The sequence below is a fragment of the Echinops telfairi genome, unplaced genomic scaffold (genome assembly GCF_000313985.2).
Source record: "Echinops telfairi isolate 266 unplaced genomic scaffold, ASM31398v2 ScPeMD7_7458;HRSCAF=8496, whole genome shotgun sequence".
Taxonomy (NCBI): Eukaryota; Metazoa; Chordata; class Mammalia; order Afrosoricida; family Tenrecidae; genus Echinops; species Echinops telfairi.
In genome coordinates, this window is record NW_022111358.1 from 22,720,159 (window position 1) to 22,745,635 (window position 25,477).

General features: G+C 40.1%; 1 protein-coding gene across 2 annotated transcripts in view; it reads right to left on the reverse strand.

Annotated features, from left to right (window-relative positions):
• Positions 1 to 2,094: 2,094 nt before the first annotated feature.
• UTP18 (UTP18 small subunit processome component) overlaps positions 2,095 to 25,477 on the reverse strand; it is a 34,015-nt gene continuing 10,632 nt past the window's right edge. Inside the window, exons 6-14 of one of the 2 annotated variants that reach the window (XM_045299763.1) lie at positions 23,154 to 23,279; positions 22,879 to 23,053; positions 18,116 to 18,216; positions 17,836 to 17,926; positions 15,591 to 15,714; positions 11,251 to 11,425; positions 6,734 to 6,876; positions 5,426 to 5,496; positions 2,095 to 2,244 (exon numbers count right to left, since the gene is read on the reverse strand). In XM_045299763.1, the coding sequence (XP_045155698.1) occupies positions 5,472 to 5,496; positions 6,734 to 6,876; positions 11,251 to 11,425; positions 15,591 to 15,714; positions 17,836 to 17,926; positions 18,116 to 18,216; positions 22,879 to 23,053; positions 23,154 to 23,279 (960 nt within the window). In that variant the 3' untranslated portion in view covers positions 2,095 to 2,244; positions 5,426 to 5,471. The remainder of the gene's footprint in view (positions 2,245 to 5,425; positions 5,497 to 6,733; positions 6,877 to 11,250; positions 11,426 to 15,590; positions 15,715 to 17,835; positions 17,927 to 18,115; positions 18,217 to 22,878; positions 23,054 to 23,153; positions 23,280 to 25,477) is intronic. The other variant, XM_004707038.3, reaches the window with a different exon arrangement.

Here is a 25,477-nt window from a genome sequence, read left to right on the forward strand (position 1 = left end):
ATATTCATCCATGTTGCTTCAAGAAGTCGCTCCTTTACAGGCCAGGTAGTACTCCATTCTAGGTATGAACTACAGTTTTAGGCAATCATCTATTGATGGGCAATACTAGACTTCTAAAATATAATTGATTCCGTGTATGTATAAATAACTAAAAAATTATCAAGATATACATCAAACTGTTAAGCAAAGTCTGACTCAAATTCCTAACTCACATTAAGAGGCAAGACACAGAGGGACAAATATTGGTATCCCCTAACTTTATATAGAGATGACAGGCAAATGTATAGAAGCATAGCTTATTCATGGTTCTCTGCTTACAGGAAAGAGCACACTCATCTTAGAAATCAAATGCCAACCTCACTCCTGGAATCGATTCTGACTCAATGTGTCAGAGTAGAACTGCCCCTGTGGGTTTCCAAGGTTGTAAATACTTTACAGGAGCAGAAAACCTCATCTTTCTCCATTGAAGCAGCTGGTGGTTTCAAACTGCTGACCTTGTGGTCATGAACCAAAATCAAACACACGAAGACACCAGGAACCCTTCTCACAGATTAGAATTGGGAATTCTTTATTCCTCTCCTTGAAGAATTTTTTTTTAAGTGTCTGGAAATTTAAGAGTTAAAAAATGTTACTCTATCACTTCTTTCTATTGATGATAAAATTCCTATACATCTTCAAGCTCTAAGGAAAGTAATGCCACATATTTAAAAAATGTGCATTAAACTCTGACCATTTCTGAAACGATTTAGAAGTTACAAATGGTAAGCTACAGAAAGCCTTGCCTTTGACTACATAATCCAATTCTGCCCTCTAGCAGCCTACGATTGAAATAGCACCTACAAGCCAACCAATTTCTGCATTAATAATCTATCTCTTATGGAAAAAGCTACTAAAAGTGGAGAGGGGGTATGAACAATTATACAGCAATAGCCTATGAATAGAAAGTTCCCTTAGAAAGACATGCCAGCGGTTCTCAACCTGTGGGTCGCAACCACATTATTTCCAATGGTCTTAGGAACCAAAACACCACTCCTGTATCCATCTGGAGGCGGGTCCGCCCACATGCAGATACGCACACCTCCGCATACCCAGCGTGAAAACTGTTAACCCATGCTACACCATGCTTCAAGACAAAATTTCATTGATTTATTAGAAATAAATATTTCATAATATATAATTACAGTGTTTGTGATCACTATGCTTTAGGTTTAATTTGTAACAATGAAAATACATCCTGCATATCAGATATTTACACTACAATTCCTAACAGTAGCAAAATTACAGATATGAAGTAGCAACGAAAATAATGTTATGGTTGGGGGGTCATCACCACATGAACTGTACGAAAGGGTCGTGGCATTGGGAAGGTTGAGAACTCCTGCTCTGTATCTAAGGGACCCTTCTAGGTCTTCTCTACCAGACCTAGAAGGCATGGAAGGCACTATGGAAAGCCTCCCTACATATCTGCCGCCTGCTGTGGTTTTAAACACAGGGGCTCTTCTCTGGGCAAAGCCATTTTTGTCACTGGACAAACTCGTTCCTCTTCTTTTTGCTCCATGGTAGCAGGGAGGTGAGGTGAAAGCTAGTAGACTTGATAGTTCTATAACCCACCCTTTGAATACATACATGCACACACATTTGAATAATTCTAAACACGATACAGTATGAAGCTTTTCCTAAAACATATAGGGTCCGATCTAAAGCAAGACTAGCCTATGATTAAATAATTATGGTACCACTTGTCAACCCTGGAAACAAAATTAAATATTTAAGCTAGTGTATACAATAAACATGATCAAGAATGACTATTACCGTGCTTCCAACCCTCAAGTAACACTGACAAGCATCTGAGTACAAGTCCATAATTGCTCTCCTACCAAGCAACCGATTCCTATAGCTCACCAAGCCTGTGTTTAGCCGGTACCTTGGAACATGGAGACGGATGCTGGTAAAGATGATAATGTTAATCAGGATTAACCTTGAAATATATTATCTGCCAGTACTTTTGGCTGTACACTGGTGTTTCCAATCATATTTAGTCTTAAATTGAATGAATTCAAGTGTGCGCACACGCGTGTAAAAATCACATACAGATTTTCAAATAGGTATGTCATGTGTTTATTAAGAATTTTCTGTTAACATAAATGAGCAAAGCTGGCAAAATACATCACTATAAATTATCACAGATACAGAACAAATTCTCAAGATGTCTCAGGATGGGCTTCTCTCATGGTTCAAATGGATCTAGGGAAAGAACAGAAGAAATAATATACCAGCTACCAGTCATCAACAAATACCACACACTGCCAATGTAATTTTGGCAGGTGGGCTAGCTGAACTGCTGTCTGGCTAAAGCTTTGTTCAAAATTCCTCTATAAAAAATCCTTTCCCTATGTAACCCTACCTTCTTCTGTACTCTGAAAGTCTCTCTTCAGTATTCATGAATCTCAAGGAAGATAAACAAGCCAATATCAAAGCTCAACTTCAGAATGTCCTGTAGCCAGGCAACATCTACCTGTGTAACTTAGGGCACCAAAACACCAGCACCATCAATTGGACTAATACATATAAATGTGTGTGTATGTGTGTGTGTATGCCCTCCGCCCTAAGAGAAAGGCTATATATGTATCTTCCAGGGTAGATAGTGCATTTAAACTGCCAGCCTTGCAGTGAGCAGCCCAAGACCTAGCCCTCAGTACCATCAGGGCTGTTCGTGATTCAAGGAAGCCACGTGTAAAACTCCAGGAAACATACAAAATAGAGCTGGTGTGAGAGTGGGGGGGCCCAAAACAGTTCAACCTAGTGTTGCCACATGATCCAGCAATTCCACTTCGTAAGCACACAGGGCAAGCCAAAAAGTATTGCTACGAAGACTGCAGTTTATACACACACCAGAGTTTATTCCAAACAAAACATATTTAAACATGTCTCTAATGGTGGACAGGTATGAAGAAGTTCTCTTAGTAATGTGCACAAGTCTCATTAGGGTGCCTTAAAAATATGAATCAAATAAATCAAAATAAGTGGCTTCTGAGAGTTAAATTGGGTAATATTTCACTATTTTATTAGAGATTCTAAAAGCATAATTTGCTAAGATATATATTTTAAAATCATTTATTGGGGGGCTCATACAACTCTTTGGTTTTACTTTTTTAAAATAATTTTATTGGGGGGCTCATACAACTCTTTTCACAATCCATCTATCCACCCATCATGTCAAGCACATTTGTAGCCATCACCATTCTAAAAACAAATTTTTCTACTTGAGCCCTTGGCATGAGCTCATTTTCCCCCCTCCCTCCCCCATGTGAACCCTTAATAATTTTAAATTATTAACTTGTCATGTCTTACACTGTCTGATGTCTTCCTTCACCCACTTTTCTGTTCTTAAGGACACAGATAATCACAGGGGGTTTCTTAAAACTTAAGTTTTAAGAAAATTGAAAACTGCCCTGTTGGGCTCCACACTTTCTTAGCCTATATATATATAAGCTAAGAAAGTTGGGCCCAGAGGTTGTTTTTCATCACAATACCTGCTTATTCTGCAGGAGCAGCAAGGGTTGTGCTATAAACATCTCATTAGGAAACATTACTCCATTCTACCCATCAGCCCTCATCTTGCCTCTTCAGTTTTTTGCTCCCAAAACTAAAAAAATAACACCAACAAAAAAAAAAAAAAAAACACACAAAAACCAGTTTAGATGTTCCAAGATGTCAAAACTGTCATTTTGACATGGGGTAAATCGGAGAGAATTCTTCTGGGAATGGTTAGAGATGGAAACATCACTTTCAGGTGTGCGTAGCTATAGGAGAATAGGCTAAGAAATAGTAGCTTCAGATTTTGACATTTTTGTTTTTAATAAAAGGTTCTACGATTTCTGAAAAATGTGGTCTCAGGGTTGGAGGAAGGCTTATTAACAACCTGTGATATGCAGAAGACATAACCCTGCTTGCTGAAAGTAAGGACTTAAACTTGCTGATGAAGACCAAGGACTGCAGCAGCCTTCAGTAGAGATCACAGTTCAATGTAAGCCCAACAGGTGACATCATGGGAACGGAGAGAACACTGAAGTTACTGAGGCTCGCTCGGACCCAGGCAGTGCTCCTGGCAGCAGCTGTCAAGAGTCATCAGTGCACTGTGTTGGGACATCTGCTGCACAAGACTTCTTTAATGTGTTGAAAAGTAGAGGTTACTTTGAGGACTAAAGTGCATCTGACCCAAACCAGGGTATTTTCAATGGCTTCATAGGCATGTGAAGGTTGGACAATGAATACGCAAGACCAAAAATAATCGATGCTTTTGAATTGTGGTGCAGGAGAAGAATATTCAAAGTACAATGGAATTCCAGAATAAACAAATGTGTCTTAGAAGTAGTACAGCTACAGCCAGAATGCTCCTTAGAGGCAAGGATCCCGAGACTTCATGTCACATACTTTGTGGACATGCTGTCGGGGGACCAGTCCTGGATAAGGACATCATGCTCAGTACGGTAGTGGGGCAAACCCTCAGCAAGAAATTGACACAGCAGTACCAACAATGGATACATATAAAAACAATTGTGAGGAGGGCACAGGACCAGGTAGTGTTTCACTCTGTAGTACACAGGGCTGCTATGAGTCAGAACCAACTTGATGGCACCTAACAACCTGGTTTCCATAGCAATACTTTTTGACTTACCCACGTATTCACAAAAGACTTGAAGACAATGACGTAAACAGTTACATGTGTACTAGTGTTCATCGCAGTATAATAAAAAAATTTTAAACAACCAATATGTCCCTCAACAGATGGATAAACAAAATGTTATATATACAAATTCATGATTAAAAAAATAGAATTAATAGAGAGCAGAGTATTACTCGGGATATCCTAATATGAAGTGAGTCACAAAAGGACATATTGTATGGTCTCACTTCTATGAAATACTTAATATGGGCAAATGTACAGAGACCAAAGTGTAACAGTGGTTACCAATTCAGCACTGGATACTTGTGAAGTTTGTGCAACAAAATTACTATAGGTAGCATCACTGAATTATACACATGAAACATTCTATTTGGCAAATGCTATCTTTTTCTACAATTAAAAACTGCACAGAAAAAAAAGTACATATTTAAAGAAAGATTTGCGCTTCGACAAGATACATTTCTATCTGAAGACAGCTATCTGGTAAACCTATTCTCTCCTGTAGATTGAACATTTAGTAATTACAATTTTGATACCCATTATTGAGCATTAAACTAAACATATAGCCTTTAAAAAGCAGAGCTAGACTCTTGTGATTTGGGACAAGAAACTCCCAAGGAATCCTCAAGTCTATCTAGATTTTTCCTAGCCTCCTTCCACCCCACTCCCTGGGACACAGAAACCAGTGAACCACTGTGGCCTTCTCCCCACTGACAGCAATAGGTATGATTTTATAACCTGTATGATTCATTAGAATGTTATCTTCTTACTTGAAATAATCTCTTCAGAAGTCTGAGTAATGGTGCAACCTGAAAAAATAAAGATAAGTCATCTAAAAAACTTTGTAATTACCCACAGTATTGTTAATCAGATTGATGAATGGCGGCACTTGAGAGGATTTAATTATTTTTTTCACAGCAGCGTTTTATGCAAAAACAGCCATGTTGTCGCAATCCTTCTCCACAGGCACCTAGGTTCAGACTCTGGAATCTGACAGATCCTTGCATCTGATTTTAGATAAAAGCAGTAAACTTGCTATAAAATACTCTATCAGCCACATCCAAGAGAACCACTGTGTCAATCCACGCCCTTGCAAGACAGCTCGAAGCAGTCACACCCTAAAGAACCAGGCTCTGGAGAAGAGGAAAATTCAATTGCTTTACGAACTAAAATTTTGGAAGAGAATTTAAGTGCAGTAGGAATCTGCATCCTTTTATAAAACCGTGAGAGAATCGCTCAAAAGGTGACTGAAGTGAGACTGGTGGAATTCTCAATTTTCCTGCTATAACCTACTTTCCTTTCAGAGTAAATAGAACCTTAAATCACATTACTGTTTGCTATAATCTCTTTTCACAAGCATCTACTTCAAACCAATTTAAATTCCTCCTTTTCTTCAGCCCAGATTCCATTTTGAGAGCGGGCCTTCCCTACAACACTTAAATGCAGGACTCTGAGTGGCACTCGGCGCCTGTACACAGAGCCAGGGAGGAGCTGGGATTGCCTGCTCAGGTTTCCCGTGGCAAGCTCTCTACTTCTCCCCAACAATACACCTAGGTCTTCCGGCATGGATGCAGTTAGATGCTGCTTGCTCCTGCTGTACAGCTAAAGATATCTGGTAAGGAAAGAAACAGGACAGAGCATATACTTCTTGGATACCTTTGTAGTTAACATTGTTATTTAGAGCTTAACAGCTAGGGGGTGGGGAATCTTTAAAAAATTACTTACATCTAGTGGTGTAAATAAAGGATTGTTAAGCGAACCAAAGTTAATATAAGTATTAAATCTGAACACTAAGAAAGTGGCACTATTATTACAATGGCTACTTTTGCTCAAGCTTACCTCCTCAAAATGTGTAGGAGGTAGGAAACAACATTTCCAGGCGAACTTTTTAGCTACTTAATATTTTATGAGAGAAGGCATGTGATAAATAAGGATGAAGTGTGAAGCTGAATGCTACACAACTTTTGAAAAGCCAAGAATGTGGCAATGGTCTCTCTTCACACTGTCAAGAACAGTTTCTAACTCTGACTTTTAAACAATACCTACCTATACAGCAGGGCTTTGCCCTTCTCGTTGCCCAAGGCAAAATATCCACTTCTAGGAGAAAAGTCCATGGTATGAACAAACGAAATATTCTTCTTTCTAACAACTGGAAAGTTGGAAAACACTGTACAAGAAGGAAGGTGAACCTGCCGGAGATAAAAAAGACAAAAACTCCAACAGCATGAACTAGAAATTCATGTTTCTTAAACTTCAGACTTCATTCCACCCTTTTGTTGAATATATTCATTTTGCAAACTGGGTCCACGTTTCTTTCAACTATAGCATATGTAGGAAATGCAATTCTTTAATGTAACACAGTATTCCAAAATTACATTTTGCTTTTCAATGTGCTATTACTTGAAGGAAGTGGAGAAAAGGGATTTTTAAATATGGCTCTAACTGGTGGATGGTAGACTCATGTTTGCTGAATGAAGACACGAACGTAAAAACTCGATGGTGGAACTTACTGATCCAGTAAAAAGATATCTTTTCATAGTGAAAAGATAGGATAAATATGAAGGAGGCCGTTTTATCTGCGCAGTGCAGATTAACCATTCAATTAAGGTGGTTTTCATAGATAACTATTACATAAAACTCTATGTTATAAACACCTATTAAATAAGTTCCAATAAGTCACAAATTAAGGTTTAACTCCCTGATACACGTATCTACTGACTGTTTTGTCAAGAAACTAAAGTTTACAGTCAATCTCCAAGTCATGTTAATTATTCTCAACTCTGCCAGATGGTAGATTCTACTTGTACAGCAAGTGTGTCATCAATGTGAAGGCATTAGTATTAATGCGACGTGGCCTTGACCCATTTAAGCTGGTAGTTCCCTGATTTGATTTTAACGTTTAAAGTTCGTAAACATCACTCTCTACACAGGTTCTTTAAGAAATTACTTTAAATGTTAAAAATTACTTTTTAAAAACCATTTCAAAAACAAAAAAAGCAGATACTGTGTTTTACACAGAGAAGCCAGAATACGGGTACAACAAAATGGATTACACTTAGTTTGAGAATACAATTATATAACTTTTGACAAGTGGTGTGGCTTATTGTGTTTTGTGCAGGTTATTATAAGTTTGCATCTTTACATAAGCATGCACCAACAAGTGGTCCAAAGCATTGCGGCAGCAGAGCACCAGGAGATACCCACTGCTGTGCATCCCAAAACCATGGCTGCCCTGTGCCTTCTGTCACATCTGCCACCTGACACTAAAACGATGCCTCAGATATTTGCTCACAACTTTCCCAGCACAATTTTGAAGTTTGAGGAGCTGCTTTTCTGACTCTTCAGAATCAAAATACACTGGGACCAATCTTTCTACTTCGTTGAGTTCTTAAAGATAATCAATTCAATTAAGCCATCCTTATTTCCAACATATATTAGAAAGCCCAGTTTCATAATTTGAATTCATGTAACGTTATAGTTTTGTCACTTGCTTATTACAAATAGAAAGCTCAGTACAAGGCAAAAACTGAGGAACAAGATACACAGCAAAGTTTTAAAGCCTATTTTTACCAGAAGGAAGCTGTGTATTTACTTCTGTCACTGAATTAGCAGAACCCTAGAAGTACTATGCTAACAAGGTCAGTGATGTAAACTGCACGGTGCTGCCACTGATGTGCTGCCTTCCTTCAACAAATGAGCCATATGATCACACATGGTGGCCACACATCATGCGATGCATGGTGGAAGATAAACATCAGTTTGTCAATAATTTCTTTTTAAATGTCACCCCTTCCACTGGCTTGGATATCTGGTGGGAGCAGGGGGAGTTTTACAATATCCTCCTAACAAAGTTATCTTCTTACAAAGTTCTTCAGTGTAATCAATCTCTCAGGCCAATGATTCCATCAGATAAGCACTTAGATGTGTTCCCATCTCTCTTTATGGTGTGTGTGTGTGTGTGTGTGTGTGTGTGTGTGTATTATTGTTTGATTCCACTTATTTCTTTTTCAATCATTTTATTGGGGACTCATACAGCTCTTATCACAATACATACATGCATCCATTGTATCAAGCACATTTGTACATCTGTTGCCATCATTTTCCAAACATTTTATACTTGAGCCCTTGGTTATCAGCTCATTTTTCCCCTCCCTCCCGAACCCTTGATAATTTATAAATTATTTTTTCATGTCTTACATTGATATGGTTCCTATTTTAAAGTGTTAATTGAACTTTGAAAGAAGTACCAGAAAGAGCCAACTCCTTTATCTCAATTAGTTCCCTTTATCTTTAATAACCATTTCTGTATTTAAGCACCCATATATCAAAATTCAACAAGTAAACAACATACTACTTGATTTAATGGATTAAAAATTCTACAACTTTCCACTACACCCAAGATTGCAAATGCAGTACTCATTTAGCTTCTGGGTCTTCCACCGCCACACGGCACAGATTGATACTGACTGCTCTGCGAGAGGGTAATTAACAGAAGGGTTTGGGTTATTATAAGCGATTGCATGATACTCACTCTGCAGTGAGGCAATCGGAAGCTGCTATGACTGGCTTCTTTCCATTAGATATCATGGTTGACTACTATTTTAAAAATGTGATTTGGCTGCTACTAACGAATTCCCTGTGTGGTTTTGTCAAAATAAAAAAAAACATAAATGCCATCATGATCACTGAAGCAAACTAGGCAGAACCAACTACTATGCGTCTTGCAGAATGTATGTCAAAAGAGACTCTCGCAGCTTTCTAGAACAATTTACAGCCATTACAATGACAGAGGAATGAGGGCTTTAAAAACTGACTTGAATTAGATCCTTCTCATTTTATAAAAGGATTCATTCATTAAGGTAATAAAACTCAACCTGTTTCTCTCAAACACTTTTTCCACCAGAATCCTTTCTACACACACACACACACACACACACACACACACAATTGTGTTCAGACTCCAAACTTTTATCATGGTAACAATGAAGCTTCTCCGTGAGAGCAGGGAGCAGCTTAGTCTCCTCATTGCCCTTTCTGCCAAAAGAGGCTGCTATGCTGCGTGCACAGGGCTCTAAGGAATTCAGTAAGAAAACCCCTAAAGCAGTAGAAAAATATGGAATCTAGAATCACAAGTCTGTCAATTATGAGCTGTTGCCTTTGAATAAGTTAATACTGAGAACTACTAGATGGCTCAAGAATTTTTAATAGAACTTTCCCTAAATCTTTATAACCTGAGCACAGTTATACAAAGCTGTTAAGATATATACTATACCCAAGTCTCTTTGCTAAGTGGGCACAGTCAAAATAACCCAAGTCTTTGGAAAACACTTACAATTTGATGGCACACACAAGGCAACACAGCTATCCAAAGTTCTACACCACTTGGATGAATAGTGGTTCTGCCTAAAGGGGTGAGAAATGTCCAAGAGAGGGGGTGACACGCAAGTAGAGCTTGGGCATGGTACAGAAAGGGGTTAGTATACTAAGCCTAAGACTGCTATCTTTAGAAAAGCCTGCCGACATGGCTGGCCCTTGAATGGTATCCAGGAACTCAGATGGTATAAAATGCTCCCTTAAGGGTACAGGCGCTCACTTTGGCTAAACTGTACAAACGATGTGGTCTTAGGCTTCTGTTGGTATGTCCTAAGCAGAAGGTAGTACTTATGTGACTGGCCCAAAACAAGCATCTTGGGCATGGTGTCTCTCATGAAATATGGTATCGCATGGGATTAAACGTGTCTGTGTGACTTCACAAGAGCCCTGATGGCACTATCAGAACAGCAAGTAGACTGCTGACGTCATGGTTGACTGTTCAAAACAACCAGCCACTCTAAGGAAGAAAGTTGAGGCTATCTGCTCCTGACTGACTTAGTGCCTCAGAAACCCCACAGAGGGTGGCTGAGTCAGAATCGGCCCCAAGGCAATGGCTTTGGTTTTGGTGTGGCTCCACGGGCGGAGGCCCCTTAGAAGCACATCGCAGGACTCTGACTATACACCTATAACTGCTCTGCTGGCTGAAACTGCTGGGAATCCCCCTTTCCCTGTAGTGAGTCAGAGCTGCGAGAGAGTCCTGCGGTTCTCTAGAGTCTGTCAGCCTGGGCAGAGCAGGTGTCTCAGGGACTCTGGACACAGAAGCATCGTTACAAGTGTTAGATAGCTGTTCAAATGGCAGAGTCTATTTTTCTTGAAAGTTCAATTTATTCTAAAAACAGTCTTCAAAACAAAGTAAATGAGCAAGAAAAACAAGAGGACCAAAGCTTTCATCTTAAACATCCACCTCGCTATAGCAGAGCTCATGCTGAAAGAACGAACAAGAGGACGATCAGTCAAGAGATAACTGAGAACGGACAGCACAGCTTTCCCAAACCAACCGACAAACTGAGCAGCCATGTGTGTCATGTCCAACAACCAGACCCCAAAGCTACACTACTAATGACTTTCCTTCACAAGAAGCCCTTCTTTTAAAAATAATACAACACTCTCCCCTCCTTTCCTGTTACCCTTCTACGTTTCAATTTAATTTTTTAAATTACCACTGTTAAAAAAGAAGGAAGAAGTATTACCAGTCTGACTGCTTCTCTCATTTTGTCCGAAGCAACTGCCAAGATTTCTGAAGTAGGGTTGAAGGTCACACAGGAGACACCTGTGACCAAGTTCATTACAGCTTTGATCGGCTTTGGGTTTGTTTCTTGGAGACAAGATTGCTGATTGTATATGTTTACCACTCCACAATTAGAACTGCAAAGAGAAAAGGGGGTGGTGGTGCATTATTAAATACAAAAGATTAAAAATCAGCAAAAGGGTTCTTACCACCTAACGGAACAAAGATGCTAGCCCACAAAAGCTGGTATTTACAGGAATCACGGTGTGTGACAGAGACAGCAACCAGAGAGCTCATCCAAGACAACAAGACAAAAAGCTAGAGGCACTAATTCCACGCCAATCCTTTTGTTACCTTGGGCAGCTGATCAACTGGTCTAGCTAGAAAATCCAAAAAACACATACAATCTCCATTATTTATTCTTTCATTAAGTATTTACTGCACGCCAACTCTATGCCAGCCACTAGTTTTAGTTAGATGCTTGGGATGCAAAGGTAAACAGAGCTGTTCTCCTCTCTTACATTCTACCTTTCCTTCTAATACACAAATAACCCTCCTCCTGATCTTATTTAGACCCCAACCTGTTTCATTAGGTTTGTGAGGACGTTTAAAACAGTGGTGACCAACCACAGTAACTAACAGACATCTTAGTTTCACTTCTCCAGGAATATGGACAGTCAAGGGGTATGGCAGTGACCATGTACTTCAAGTTGACTAAAGCACTGGCCAGCAACAAATCATATCCCACACTCTTAAAAATCTAATCCTAATCACCTGGTTTGTACATTATCAACAGGAGCATTCACACAAAAACTTTATAAATGAAAGATTTTCAACTCAAGGCAAAGTCTACCTTCATTTTATGGGCATTATTTATAAGATACAGCAATTAGGCATGTATTTAATAGAAACTTAATTAGTAATGTATTTAGCATCATTTAGCTCAAAAGTTCTCTTTCAAACTACTAGCACATACACTTTCCCACCAGTTTCCAGTTGCACTCACTGGATGTATGTATTCCATCCTAACCACCCAGGAGAAAGAGTCAACAAAGGGGCTATAGAAAGTTTGTGGGATTGAGGAATTAAATAAGGAATTAAAAGATAATGGAACTTTTCCATCAACCTTTTGAAGCCCTTGGTATCCTTAGTATAAAAATTTCATGTTTTTCTTTATATATTTTTACTTTAACCCAATGTATACATACACTGTAACTTATATTATCCTTTTTCTTGCTAAAAACTAATTTATATCTAAATACACCTTAAAGTGAAAAAATTATAATCAATATGATGCTTTTCTAAATATAAATTATAGTAATTTCTTAGCACCACAAACACAAGCCAAGCCTTAAAGAATGCCAACAAATACACAACAGATCACTGCTTAACTTAGTAGACTCAAGATGGCCTAAATCATGCATTTTTATATATAGAAATTTAGTTTGGTAATGTTCTTTGTGTTAATGGAATAGAATTGATTTTAATATTCTACTAGGAATGGTTAGTAGGTGTTTTGTAAATGCCAGCCATTATGTCTAGCAATAAGCAAAGTATATCAGAAGCATTATATTCCAGGAAAAAATGTACATGTCTGGCATGAAATAATGAGATTACAATGTAGCAGTCAGCTGCATATGTGAGCAACCTCAGAAAAGGAAACAGGAACATCAGTATGAGAGAAGTCACTCTAGGTAACAACACATTGTGGAAGAGGCAGGACTCAAACCAGGGCCTGGGAAGGCAGATGCCAAGTGGGAAAAATAATCAGGCTATCACAGCTAAGAGGAAGAGCAGAACAAGGGGAGAAATAAATATTCTTCCTAATGCTACATTCCCATTACCAGACGAACCACCACAGTATGTCCTGCTATACAAAGCTTTCCCAAAAAGAACCAGTTGCCAGGGAGTCTTTACAACTCCCGGCAATCCTGGAGGGTAGAGGAGACTCCGCTGGGGCTTCAAGACAGTCTGTCCTGAAGCATGCAGCAGACTACCACCCCCTTCTCCAGAGCAGTTGTGCAGTTCACCTTCACTACTGCTTGGTTGAGTACTCAACCCACTGTGCCACCGGGTTCCCTCTTAGAAGTCACGACAGCAAGTAGGCGTGTCTCTTCTGCAGACCGACACTCGGACACATGGGACAAAAGACAGAGAACACACAAGGCCATGGGGAAACTAGAGGTAGAAGAGCATGGTTATCAAGCAGGGGACATTTGGCAATGTCTGAAGACAATAGCAATTAGCCGCCCAGTGCATAACCACTACGCCACCAGTGGAGATAGGACAACCTCAGTTGTCACAACAAGGATGGTGGTGGGGTAGTAGGCAGGAAGGGGATGTGATGGGCATCTGGCAATTTAATGTTCTACCATCCCCAGGCAGCTCCACCACGAAGAATGATCCAGCCCACTGTGTCGCGGTTGAGAAACCTGAAGTAGAGATCAGTGCAGACCAGTGACTGGTTCTCAAGCCTTACAGTGTGTAACAATCACCTAGTCTGTACAGTCAATTCCTGGGTCACCTGTGCCCCATCCCACTCCAGCACTCAGACGCATGCACCTGGGATAAAGGCCAACAGTCTTTGCTCATAATCATAACTACAGGTACACTGATGCTGGAAGGAGGGGGTCCAAGAACCACACTGAAAGAAATACCAAGCATCTGGCAAGCTGCTAATGGACTGTTAAGGGCAGGAAAGCCGAAGTACCATCACAGCACAACGTGCAACAGCTGCCGCAGAGGGACTCAGAAAAGCCCAACCCCTGGGGCTGCCTGAAACCTTCACCGCTTCAGTTCCATTCCTATCTTTGTGGGGTCTTCTGTATATACTCGAGGACATACCGAACCGAGTATCAGCCAAGGCACCTAATTTTACCACAAAAACTGCTTAAAAATGTGCTGGAAAACTTGGCTTATACACAAATATATACAATAGGTTTTTTCTCCTCCTCCATTGGCACTGAAAGTAGTCTATGAGGCAGCCTGAGGCTTCTAAGACACAATAGAAGCCCTACAGATCCTCAGATTAAGCAAAATGAAAACAGAACACAACACCCCACCCTTTCTGAACTCTATAAAGATTCTCCTCTCACCTGCATCACCTTTACAGTCACCTCTTCACTGACTCTTGTCCCCTAAAAGTTCTGCTCCACTCTTCTGGGCACTCAGGCCTGGAACTTCCACACGCGGAAGTTCTGCTTCTCTCCCACCTGCTTTTCTAAGCAGACAGCAAATACACTGGAAACACCGATTGCCCACCTCCCCCACCCCCATGCCCCCTGCCCTACTGACAGCCTATGTATTTACCTGCTGCCTGGATGACGGCAATGACCTCAGGGCTCCGGTCCCTCTGCTTTCTCGTCAACACTGTCATAATTAGTCTCTACTGCAAACGCTAAAATATCAGATTGGATTTAGGATTCTCCTGATTTCAGAAACCTGTGATGTTTCTCTTTCAACTCAGTCTAACATCCAAATTCTGATGAGGCCTACGTAAGACCTCCACATGTCCTACCTGCCCCATTTAGCTCTATAGCCTACCTCAATTAGGCCACAGCCCATCTGTGTTTCATTCATAAGTCTGAAATTCTCCCATTTCCAGCCTTTACTCTTCCGCTCTCTGAATCGTGCATACCCTCAGAATGGCCAGCTCCAGAGCCAGTATGTCTAACAAAACTGTAACAGACGTGTCCCGAAAAGAGTCTCTAGATGACTTGTTAAAAAGTAAAATCCATTTTATATGTTCCATCTAACCAAACTCACTGCCATCGAGTCGATTCCAAAGGATTACTAAATTCCAGCCCTAAAGAATCTCAACCTTTTCTATAGCCCTGGAAGCAGTCAATATCCTTTCAAAATAAACAGAAATGGGAAACAACCTGAGTTTCAGATCCAGTCCTGCCGACACTCAACTTCCTAACAACTAATAAAGAGAACTTAAATTACCTACCTACCCTCTTAAACCTCAGTTTCATTATCAATATAGTAACTGGACTAGCACTATCCCACACAACTTTCCAAAGGGATGGAAATAGTATTGACGCAGTGCTTCTGTGTCTTTCCTATAAGTTTGCTGTGAGTTGGAATCAAATCAAGGCAATTTGTTTGCTCCTTTCCTCCTTTCTTTTCCTTTCCTTCCCACCTGCCTGCCTGCCCAAGGCTCACCTGTTTTGGCGGAATTCCTATTTCCAAACAGCATACAAACAGAACTACGTGCCATCTAGTACAGTTAATTCTTAAGTATCTGCCCACAATCAGAATATGACTAAGGTTGTGTTACACACACACCTCTTTACTTACCCACAAGCCACGTACTGTCCATTCCTCGACGTGGCAATGCTTAATCCATATAAACTGCCTTCATCAGCAAATCTGTTAAGGCACTTCCTAGAGTTCACATCCCAAACGTAAACTTCCCCATCCCCTGCATTAAAGACAAAATCAAAGTCCAGCTAGTTTCATTTTTAAATTGGAGGACAAGAAAATTTGGAAGTGAACAGTACAATAAACTAATAAAAAATGAACACATTCTATTTCTAAAAGCATTTCTCATATACACTCACATACAGAAAACTCTATCCTCCATTAATTCATTCATTAATAAATAGTACCTTTAGGCTTCTAGTGAAATAAACCAAAAAAGCACAAAAACTCATAGTTTAAGTTTTTGGGTAAAGCTAATTATTCCACTCAAATAAAATTCTTAGAACAAGAATTCAAGGGAAAATTTTTTAAACACCTATCAACATAGTTCTGTCACCATCAATCAGACTATCCCAGCTCTGAAGTAAAGTCTGACACCTGGAGAGCCTTGGGGACAGGGCAGCCCTGCCCTGTGGGCTTCCCTGTCAATCGTCATGGAAACAGACTGCCATACTTCTCTGCCTCACAGTGGCTGGTGGGTTCAAACCACTCATCTTGTGGTTAGCAACCAAGTGTATTAGTCACTGACCACACCAGGGCTACTCAACAGGTAGTAGAATACCTAGTACATAAAGCTAGGACACTTAGAAAATCACAATGATAATGACACAAGAAATAATCCAGACAGTAAGGAAGGCAAGAGAATCACCACCATGACATCATCAGCAGTTCTTAGTTTATTATGCCCTCCCTGCTCTTAGGACCTTTCTTATAATGTATTAAGGCCACCACAGCAGTGATCAAATCTGAAAATAATCTATATCTTCATCTACTTCATCTGCTTGCTTTAGTGCTCAATTTCCCCCAGCATTTATATTCATAATATTTTTATATTAGACATAAAATCTCCAAGAAAGTTTTGAAAAATCAATCATCCTAATTTTAAAAGGGATTTGAAACTTTAAGGGATAATGTTCTCAAACGTGAAACTTTCAACAAACCATTCCTTGTCATGCTAAAGTCTACTTATTTCACATTATATTAAATCAAAATTGTTGTACTTGATTTTAAAAAGACTTCAGTATCCTAGCCTCCACCTCCAACTTCACTTCACTTGGCCTGGGATGTTATTCAAATCCCGTGCCTCAGAGATAAATGCTAAGAATTCAAACAATGAGCCATGCAAAGAAAACATGGCGCACAGCAAGCTCAGTATCAGCTGCTAGGATGACTGTGGTTCTTCCCACATCCACACCCTGGCACGGCCACAGTCAGGGATACTGCAAAATGTCAGTGGGCTGGCTGTCTTCTCCCACGACCCAGGGGCCATTTCATCAGGAATGTTACTCTGAGCTAACAGTTACCCCTTACCTCTCATAAATACTAATTCAGGAAACAAGTGTTATTGATCTTATTGTAGTGGGTTTTTTAAGCTGCACGTAAATGACTCAACCTTTCGTGAAAGTCTGCAACTTAAACAAAAACTAATAAAAATTTGTTTTTCAAAAAATTCTTATTAAAAAAAAATTCTTAAGCTCATTTAAAAAACAACTTATATTGTCGTGTCCACACTCCTGATAAGGTAAAATGAAATTAAGTCTAAAGCCCTGCATCGACTGCAGATTCAGCTCAGAGGCAAAATCACTGCAAGGTGCCCATCACCAAAGAGCGTGAGCAGCACTGAGATCAGGTAGCTGTCTCAAGAAATAAGACCCAGACTCTTTGGAACGAAAGATGGGCCTCTCGGAGAGCATCAGAGTGGAAGGCACACAGAGCTTGGGGTAGAGATTTGGGCAACAAGGTTATAACAGAGTGAGAGGATGGCATCGGAATGGTTTACAGCCAATAATGAAAACTCAAAACACTACTCAAGGACAGTACTACAAGTAGAGGAGTAAGAATTCTAAGTAATTTGCAATAAGTCTTAAAAGGAACCGTCTTTTAAAATAATCATCTTCCTTCCAATCCCCCACCCCCTCCATACACACGTTAATGTGTTAACGTGATTAGCCCTCCAATACTCATCTTAGTAAGTAGTCAAATTACAATGAAAAATATATTCTAAAAATAAAACAATTTCTTACAAAAACAAGGAAGATGAAATTTAAATGCAGTTTCCAGTTGACTCTGGACTGTAAGCATGCCCAAAGCGCCTCTTGTGTTTGTTGCCAAGTTCCCTCACCTGAGGAGGCATATATTTTCTTGCTGTCCGAAGCGAATGTGGATGCGGCAACCCTTCCATTAATTTTCATGCTGCCAATCAGTTCTTTAGTCTAAAAGAAAAGTTACGTATTATTTATCTACTGATAGTGTATGGAAGGATCACACGGTGTAGAACAAGAACAATTAGTTCTCTAGCTTCCAGCATCTATTCATTTTCTTTCCCCTGTATGTTCACATCTCCCCAACTTCTCCCACCCACCTACTGGAGACAGACATCCCAAGGACCAGTAACAGCCTACCTTCATTGACAACAAGTGAGTATATCCAGCAACGCCATTTATGAGCAAGAAGGACCCATCTGGGGAGACTTCGAAGCTCCTCACTATCTTCTCTTTCAAACCTAAGGAGATAAATCAATTACAAAGATTAACAAGGTGATCAAAAATGCTTTTACCATCACCTGAAGGGATCATACCTTTAATAATGTCAACATGCCTTAAATTAAAATCTAGGCTGAGGCTTTGAGCAACTCTGACCCTGTGTATGACTGAGCATGACTCAAACAGAAAACTAACAAAGTGCTCAGTAAGCTTCTCTTTTCTAGCTTACACTCACCCTTTCAATTATAAGCCAAGATTCCATCTCTGACAGTAAACATAGCAACTAATTTTCCCAGTGTTAAGTAATGATATCTCTAATTAAAGGGACAAATTATACTTCTATATCACAAAATTCATTATCAGAGAAGAAATATACTGCCAGCCAAAAATAGAACACCAGCAACACAACCTATAGTATTGCACGCTACCTACTAAGCATTCCATGATAAATGGAAGACTGGTTCTTAACTGTGCCTTGAAAGAGTACAAAATACCAATGTGTCAATGTATTCAAAGCTTGAATCACTTCTCAGGATGAGTATTATATAAGTTAAGTAAATAAACCAGACTCAATTACTCACTGAGGGTCATGCCACTTTCTCATGCCTAGAAGATTCACACTCCCTATGCAGCAAATGCCTTCTGGTATCAGAATGCTTAGGATCAAATCACCATTAAAAAGTTGCCTAATGGAAAGGATCCATCAAGAATAGGTATAACTGGCCACCTTCAGGGAGAAGGATGGAGAGAGACTTAGCATACTCTTGGATTTTTGTACCATGTGAATTTATTGCTACTCAAATTTTCTTTTTTTTAATTGTCAGTGAAAAGGGATTTGGAAAAATCTCATGAGTTCAGTACTCCATCACACTTTGTTCCTCCTTGGAAAATGCCATAAGGCGCCACACACATCATCTTGATGCTATTAGCAGTCCTTGTTGAGAGAGTTTACAGTATAAACTGCACGCCACACTCTACGTCTGATGCCAGAGGATCACACCCGAGTTCCTGTGACCAACAAAGACCCCTATCTCTGATCACTGTGATTGCTTCTGTTGATGAACAGCTCCTTCTCTGTATGTCTAACCCTGTGTATTAGCTACATTACATAATTCTAAATAGAAAAAAACCACTACATGACAATTGGGCAAGGAAGGGAGGATAGTTCTAACACAGTGTGAGGCTTAACCTCCAAGTCTTGAGACCTAACCCTGATGGCAATGAGAAAATGAAACTGAGCCAGCCTAGAGCTGCCTCTAGTACAGCCCTAGCAGGAACACAGACGGTACAGGCATCTTCGGAGCAACAGGAAACAAAGTTCCACCCTAGTGTGCAGGACCTGTGTGAACACCAACTCAATGTGACAGCAACAGCAGCAAAGTGCGAGACTCACCCAGCATTCTACTGCTTTCTCTACTCTCTCTCTGGAAGACCTACTCTTCTGGCCTAAATAAATTTATTTCTTTGGACAACTCAGAAGGGGAAGTTGTCTTCAAGAAAGAATACTTGACCTCCAGCAAGTAAGGACAGCAGTTGTTTGTGCAATTAATTATAAAGAGCACTGTACTTTAGCCACACCTCCAGTGCAGAGGTATATAGCATTTTGCTTTTGACCTCACCAAAGATAGCAACACTAATATCAGCATAATTGCATCATTTTAAAAGACAATTCTAAGGAACTCGAGGAAAGTTAACTACTTGGGCATCAAATCAGTTGCTCAGGCTATTTCAGCTGTAGGCATTATGGATAAACTCAGGACCCAAACTCGGTGCCATCAGGTCAATTCCGACTCAAGGTAATGCTTTAGGACAGAGCAGAACTGTCCCCGGGGTTTTCTGACGCTGTAAATCTTTACTGGAACAGAAAGCCTCATCTTTTTCCTACGAAGGGACTGAGGGGTTTGAACTGTCAATCTTGAATAGCTTAGCACATAACCTACTATGCCACCAGAGCTCCACTGTAGAATAGTAATCTCAAAACAGGAGTCATATAAAATGTGTAATATAGCCTGGGAAAGAAGATGTGAATACTTTAAAAATGACAGGCAGATGCATCCAAGTGGGGATGAGATTTTCAAGTTAATAGTTGAGCAATTATAAAAACAGGAACAACCAATTTAATGCCAAGGCAGCCCAATACCACAGGTAGGTGCAGTGGGCTGTGATCACACAGATGATGTGCTGCTCTAACAAGGGTGGCAGACACTATTACCAAGCACTGATCAAGTGGCAGGTACTAGGTGCAGTACTAGTGCATACCTCTCAATGTGTGACCCTCAAGTTTACAGAGTTTAACACAGAAAAACAAGGCTCCAAGATTCACACATCCAAATACTTACATTCAAAATGGCCAGGTGACCAAATAACTTGATTTCTAAATGCTCAAATTCCTTTTGTTAAATGTTTATTCAAGACTAAACACAGCACTTAACAGTCGCCTTTTAAAATGATGCCAACAGAAACTGGCTCTGGAGTTTGAACTAGTCATCTGGGTTCGTAGTCTGATTTTGTGCTGTGAATATATTGGCAGTCTGGTGAGTCAGAGTAATGGTTAAATACATTTCTAGTTTGGGGAAATGTTCAACTTCAGTTGGAGGTTTATATAAATAAAAATATAATGCTTTTCACATGCAACTTCACAAACCCCAGACACATAATCAAGAAACTGCATGTTTTTGTGGGTCCCAGATTAATGAACCCTTTAATAACTAGTGGAATGTACCATTTGTATCAACTTTGTATTCTTCACTTCAAATTATTATTTATGGTAAGAAGAGTTTACATGTTTAAGTCCTTAGATCACCACTAGTTGACAAAGTTTTCCTTCTTGTGTTAGGGGAGACTGAAAAATAACATATCCCCTCCAATAAAATTCACCTATCATTCCTATTATTTCATCATTCCCACTATGAATAATGGGGAGAATGGGATGCATTAGGCAGGACAGATGAATACAAGTCTCAAAAGAGGCTGGCACCTACTACACAGTATGCACCTAGCAGGTTGGGCCCCGAGCACACACCGATTACATATATCTTGGCTTGTCTTTCCCAACAGTGGGAGCGGCAAGGAAGAACCTGGCCCAAACCAACCAACCTATTATATATTATTTTATTTCAATATTGGGAGATTATTGTAACTAAAACTGAGATCCACAAAGAAGCAACAACATTGTCATCAATCAGGAGTCTGTGAGAAATGTAGGCTCTCAGGCCCCCCACCCTAGACCCACTGAGTCAGAATCTGCATTGAAAGTTGAGACAGCCTGGTTTGAAGTGCGATCAAAGGTGTTAGAACCATCTCAATTGTTTCTAGCACCTCATTGCTTCTCACTGTCACTGATAGGAAAGTGGCTGTCCAGAGCAACCCTTCTTTACAATCCCACACATAGTTTTTAATAAGGAGGCTAGGCTACCAGTGAGCTATAGCGCCTATCAGCACTCCCTCCCAAGATTTATGACATTAACCCAGCCAACCTCATTACAAGGACTTTGGTTCACAGAGGATTCGTGACGTTGTCCCAGGGGAAGAATGGCGAAAGGCAAAAGATACATTTCCACCTATTCTATGTACAGTTGGCCCTTGCACAATAGCAGCTTTGAACTGCCCAAGTCCACTTCACAAAAGGATTGTGACACTGCTAATCATCTCTAAGAGAGCAAGTGATTGCTCCAGCAAAGGGACGACTCAGTAAAAGGTCGTCTCTCACAGCAGTGTATTCTTCAGTGCAATGCCACAACCCCTGAGGAACAATATGAGGCCTACACCAAGTGCCACCGGCCATGCTGGAAGTGCTCCCAAACAACAAAGTTCTGGCATTACATGAAAAAGTGTAGTTGCCTGATAGGCAACTGCAGATTGAGGTCTGCAGCCACTCGCTGAAATCCATTGGACCATTGCCAAAAAAAGAAAAGGACATTTGTAAACTAGCAGGCATTAAAGCCTTGCTCTTTTTGTGAAGGGCTTTATCATTAATTGGAAGTACAGCCTTTATGTGGTACTTAACACACATTACAATACATATTACACATAACATACAAAACATATGTAAACTGACTCCTTGTTATCTGTAAAGCTTCCAGTCAATAAACTCAAAAGAAACTACTGTGGCTGAGCTGATGCCAACTCACAGCGATCCTATAGGACAGGAAAGAACGGGCCCTGTGAGTTTCCAAAACAACAGCAGGCTATTCAGTTAAGTTTTGGAAATTCAAGTTATACATAGTTTAGCGTCCATAACCTCTGGGTTGTTCAAGTGTCAACTGTGGCCAATTCTTCAAAGTATGTCATGTAACACCAAAAGCAGTGTTTCATTTCCTTTCATTATAAACTGAAGTTCTACTATAATAAACACTAACGAACAGTACATGTAAATTTCCTAAAGATCAGAGAAGTCAAACTTGTTCAGAAAATGTGAAACCTGGGACTTGTAACTCCCAAGTTCAAGCTATTCCTGCTTTATTATTAGCTGCTTTGACAGTCAAGGTTTTCCAACTGCTTTTCTGGTCTAGGGAGACAGTTCCGCTTTAGAGTAAATGGTCAGTCAGTAAGTAAATCAGTTTACAGTTTCATTCAAGCATATAATCTCAAAAACACAATGACAAAAAAGTGATTGTAAATATGTCAACTCAACTCATATTGGGTTGGCAGGATGAACGGCGTGTATTCAACAGAAACCTTACCTCTCACTTGATGCACAGGAATTAACTTTCCAGCCAGCATATCATAGACATAAAGGACTTTGCTGTGGGTACTCGTGGCTAGAACCTCTTCTCCATTAGCACTAAAACAAGCCTTAAAGATTGGAAACTTTTCCAAATAGATGCTCTGGATTTTAGGATTCGTTTTTCCATCAACCTGTTAAGTGAAAAATGTTTCTCTTGGTTATCTCCATGGATGTATTCTATCCCCGAAACAATCACTTTCACAACTACAAATCCTCATTACAGGTGCATACCTGGAACAACGACACAGCATTGTCTAACCCAGCAACCATCACCACTTGAGCACCAGGATGAAATTGCACGGATGAGATCCGAGCAGTTGTGGGACGTTCAGCATTAGCATTTTGGCAGTTCTTCATCTATGAAAAAACAAAACTGGAACTGTAATTTAAATGGGTTCCCTTGCTTTAGACCCTGAAGAGATATTATTAAACTGCTCACAGTGCAGTGTGCATGGGAATGCTCTGGAACTGACCAGAAAATTGTTTTATTTTGTTCCATCTTTATCAACTGTCAAATGAAAGGAGCAAATCATTCGGTTGGTAAGGTCCTCTCACACATCTGGAAACCTGCATCTGGTAAGCATTCTTAAAGAAACTACTGTAATCGATAATCTATGCCAATAAATTATACATGTAGAAACTGTTGCACTAGTGGTGGGTTTTGATGCGTAAATTCTCAACACAATAAATCAAATTTAGGAGTACAGAGCAGTGAATTATTTAATGTGGCTCTTCTAACTATAGTCTCTTTTAATTCCCACCAAAGGACTTTTCCCTGATGGGTCTGGGTAAGGTGGGGGAAGATACTGATTATATTATACATTCAACTGTGAGTATAAAGTAAATCATTTGAGAGCAAGAAGGGGGAAATCTCACTACCAGCAAGAGCCAGGAATGGAGCATGGCAGTTAGATTTTATGTTAACTTGACCCTGTGTAAATGTGTAGGGAAGGAATCCAACCTATTGATCAGGTCACAGCCTGATGATGCCTCTTTGGGGTGTGACCTTATCTGTAAGAAAGACAAGTGAGGAATTTCAACTTCCTCTCTAGTCCTTTGCCTTCATCCTGCTGGGACTGTCTGCCTCCAGGTGATGGCCCCATGTGGACTGGTGACCATGGAAGCTAACTTCCAAGCTGTTGGCACCCTGCCATGTGGCCACCAACCTTGGATGCACGCAACTCTGCACCCACTGACTTGTGATCGCCCTGTATATTGCTTCACCTTTCTGTGTCATCAGTCTTCAGCTACGTGAGTCAGAAGATCCAGCTAGCATCAGACCTATAGATTTCAGTTTGGCTTAGCTGGGATTCTTTTTCAATATAAAATTACCTCTTGGTAGAAAGTTCTTTCTCACACATACGAGTGTGTCACTGGTTCCGTTTCTCTAGACAATCCTGCCTAACACATGAAGTGCATCCTCCACACTTCCAAGGTCCCTGTGCAGTGAATCTCCTTGATCCAGGAGACAGCTCTGATACCACAGGAGCGAGGGAGGAGCAACAGCAGCAAAACCGATAGGCAGAGCATGGGACAGAGTGGGGGACTTCCCTCCCAGGCCACACAGCGGCTAAAGCTGAGTACTTGGGGACAGGAGGCTTACTGGAGTGGGGTCCCTCTGAGCACTTAATTCAGGGAGCCAAGTTTGCCGATCCACAGAGTTGAAGCCAAGTGCCTTAGGTTGAGGCCTATAGAGGAGGGGCAGGCCCTTTAGAAATGTATTAGCAGGCTAACATGTCCAGCCAGCTTAAACAGCTATATCCTAAGCATTTCTTACCTGAATTGTATCCTATTAACTTCCCTTAATAAACCCCATAATTGTGAGCCTCATCTGTTGAGTTCCAAGTTGCCACTACAAATGAATTATAGAACCAAATTGAAAATGTGGGAGAACAAAGGGGGAACACTACCTCATCAGTTCCCTGGACACATTCACTTAAAAGACTTCCATGGAAATTTCACTAAAAATTCCTTGACATCCCAATGGAAATTTAAAACTCTTATCTGGCCTCCTGGAACTTATGTCACAGTAAAAGGGGCCATGGTATGGTCATGGCTCTGTTTATGACTGGCTAGAATTGCTTACATTCTCCTCTCAGGGTACATGATTGCTAGTTGGACTGTTTTTTCAAGTTATTTCACTTGGTTTTATGAGGTACTCTCCTGCATTAAAATGTCAATTATGTATGAAAATTCAGTTATGCATAAAAACTCAATTACGTATAAAAAAAGGTTTATTTATATACACGAGATTTTAAAATATTTGTGGAAAAATATAGAAAAATATCTGTGAAAAAAAGATAATTACATCGGACAGTGTAAGATATGACAAAATAATAATTTAGAAATAATCAAGGGTTCATGAGGGAGGGGGGAGTGGGGAGAGAGGGGGGGAAATGAGGAGCTGATGCCAGGGACTTACGTGGAGGACAAACGTTTTGAGAATGCTGAGGGTAATGAATGTACAAATGTGCTTTGCACAATTGATGTATGTATGGATTGTGATAAGAGTAGTATGAGCCCCTAATAAAACGATTTAAAAAAAGAAATTATTA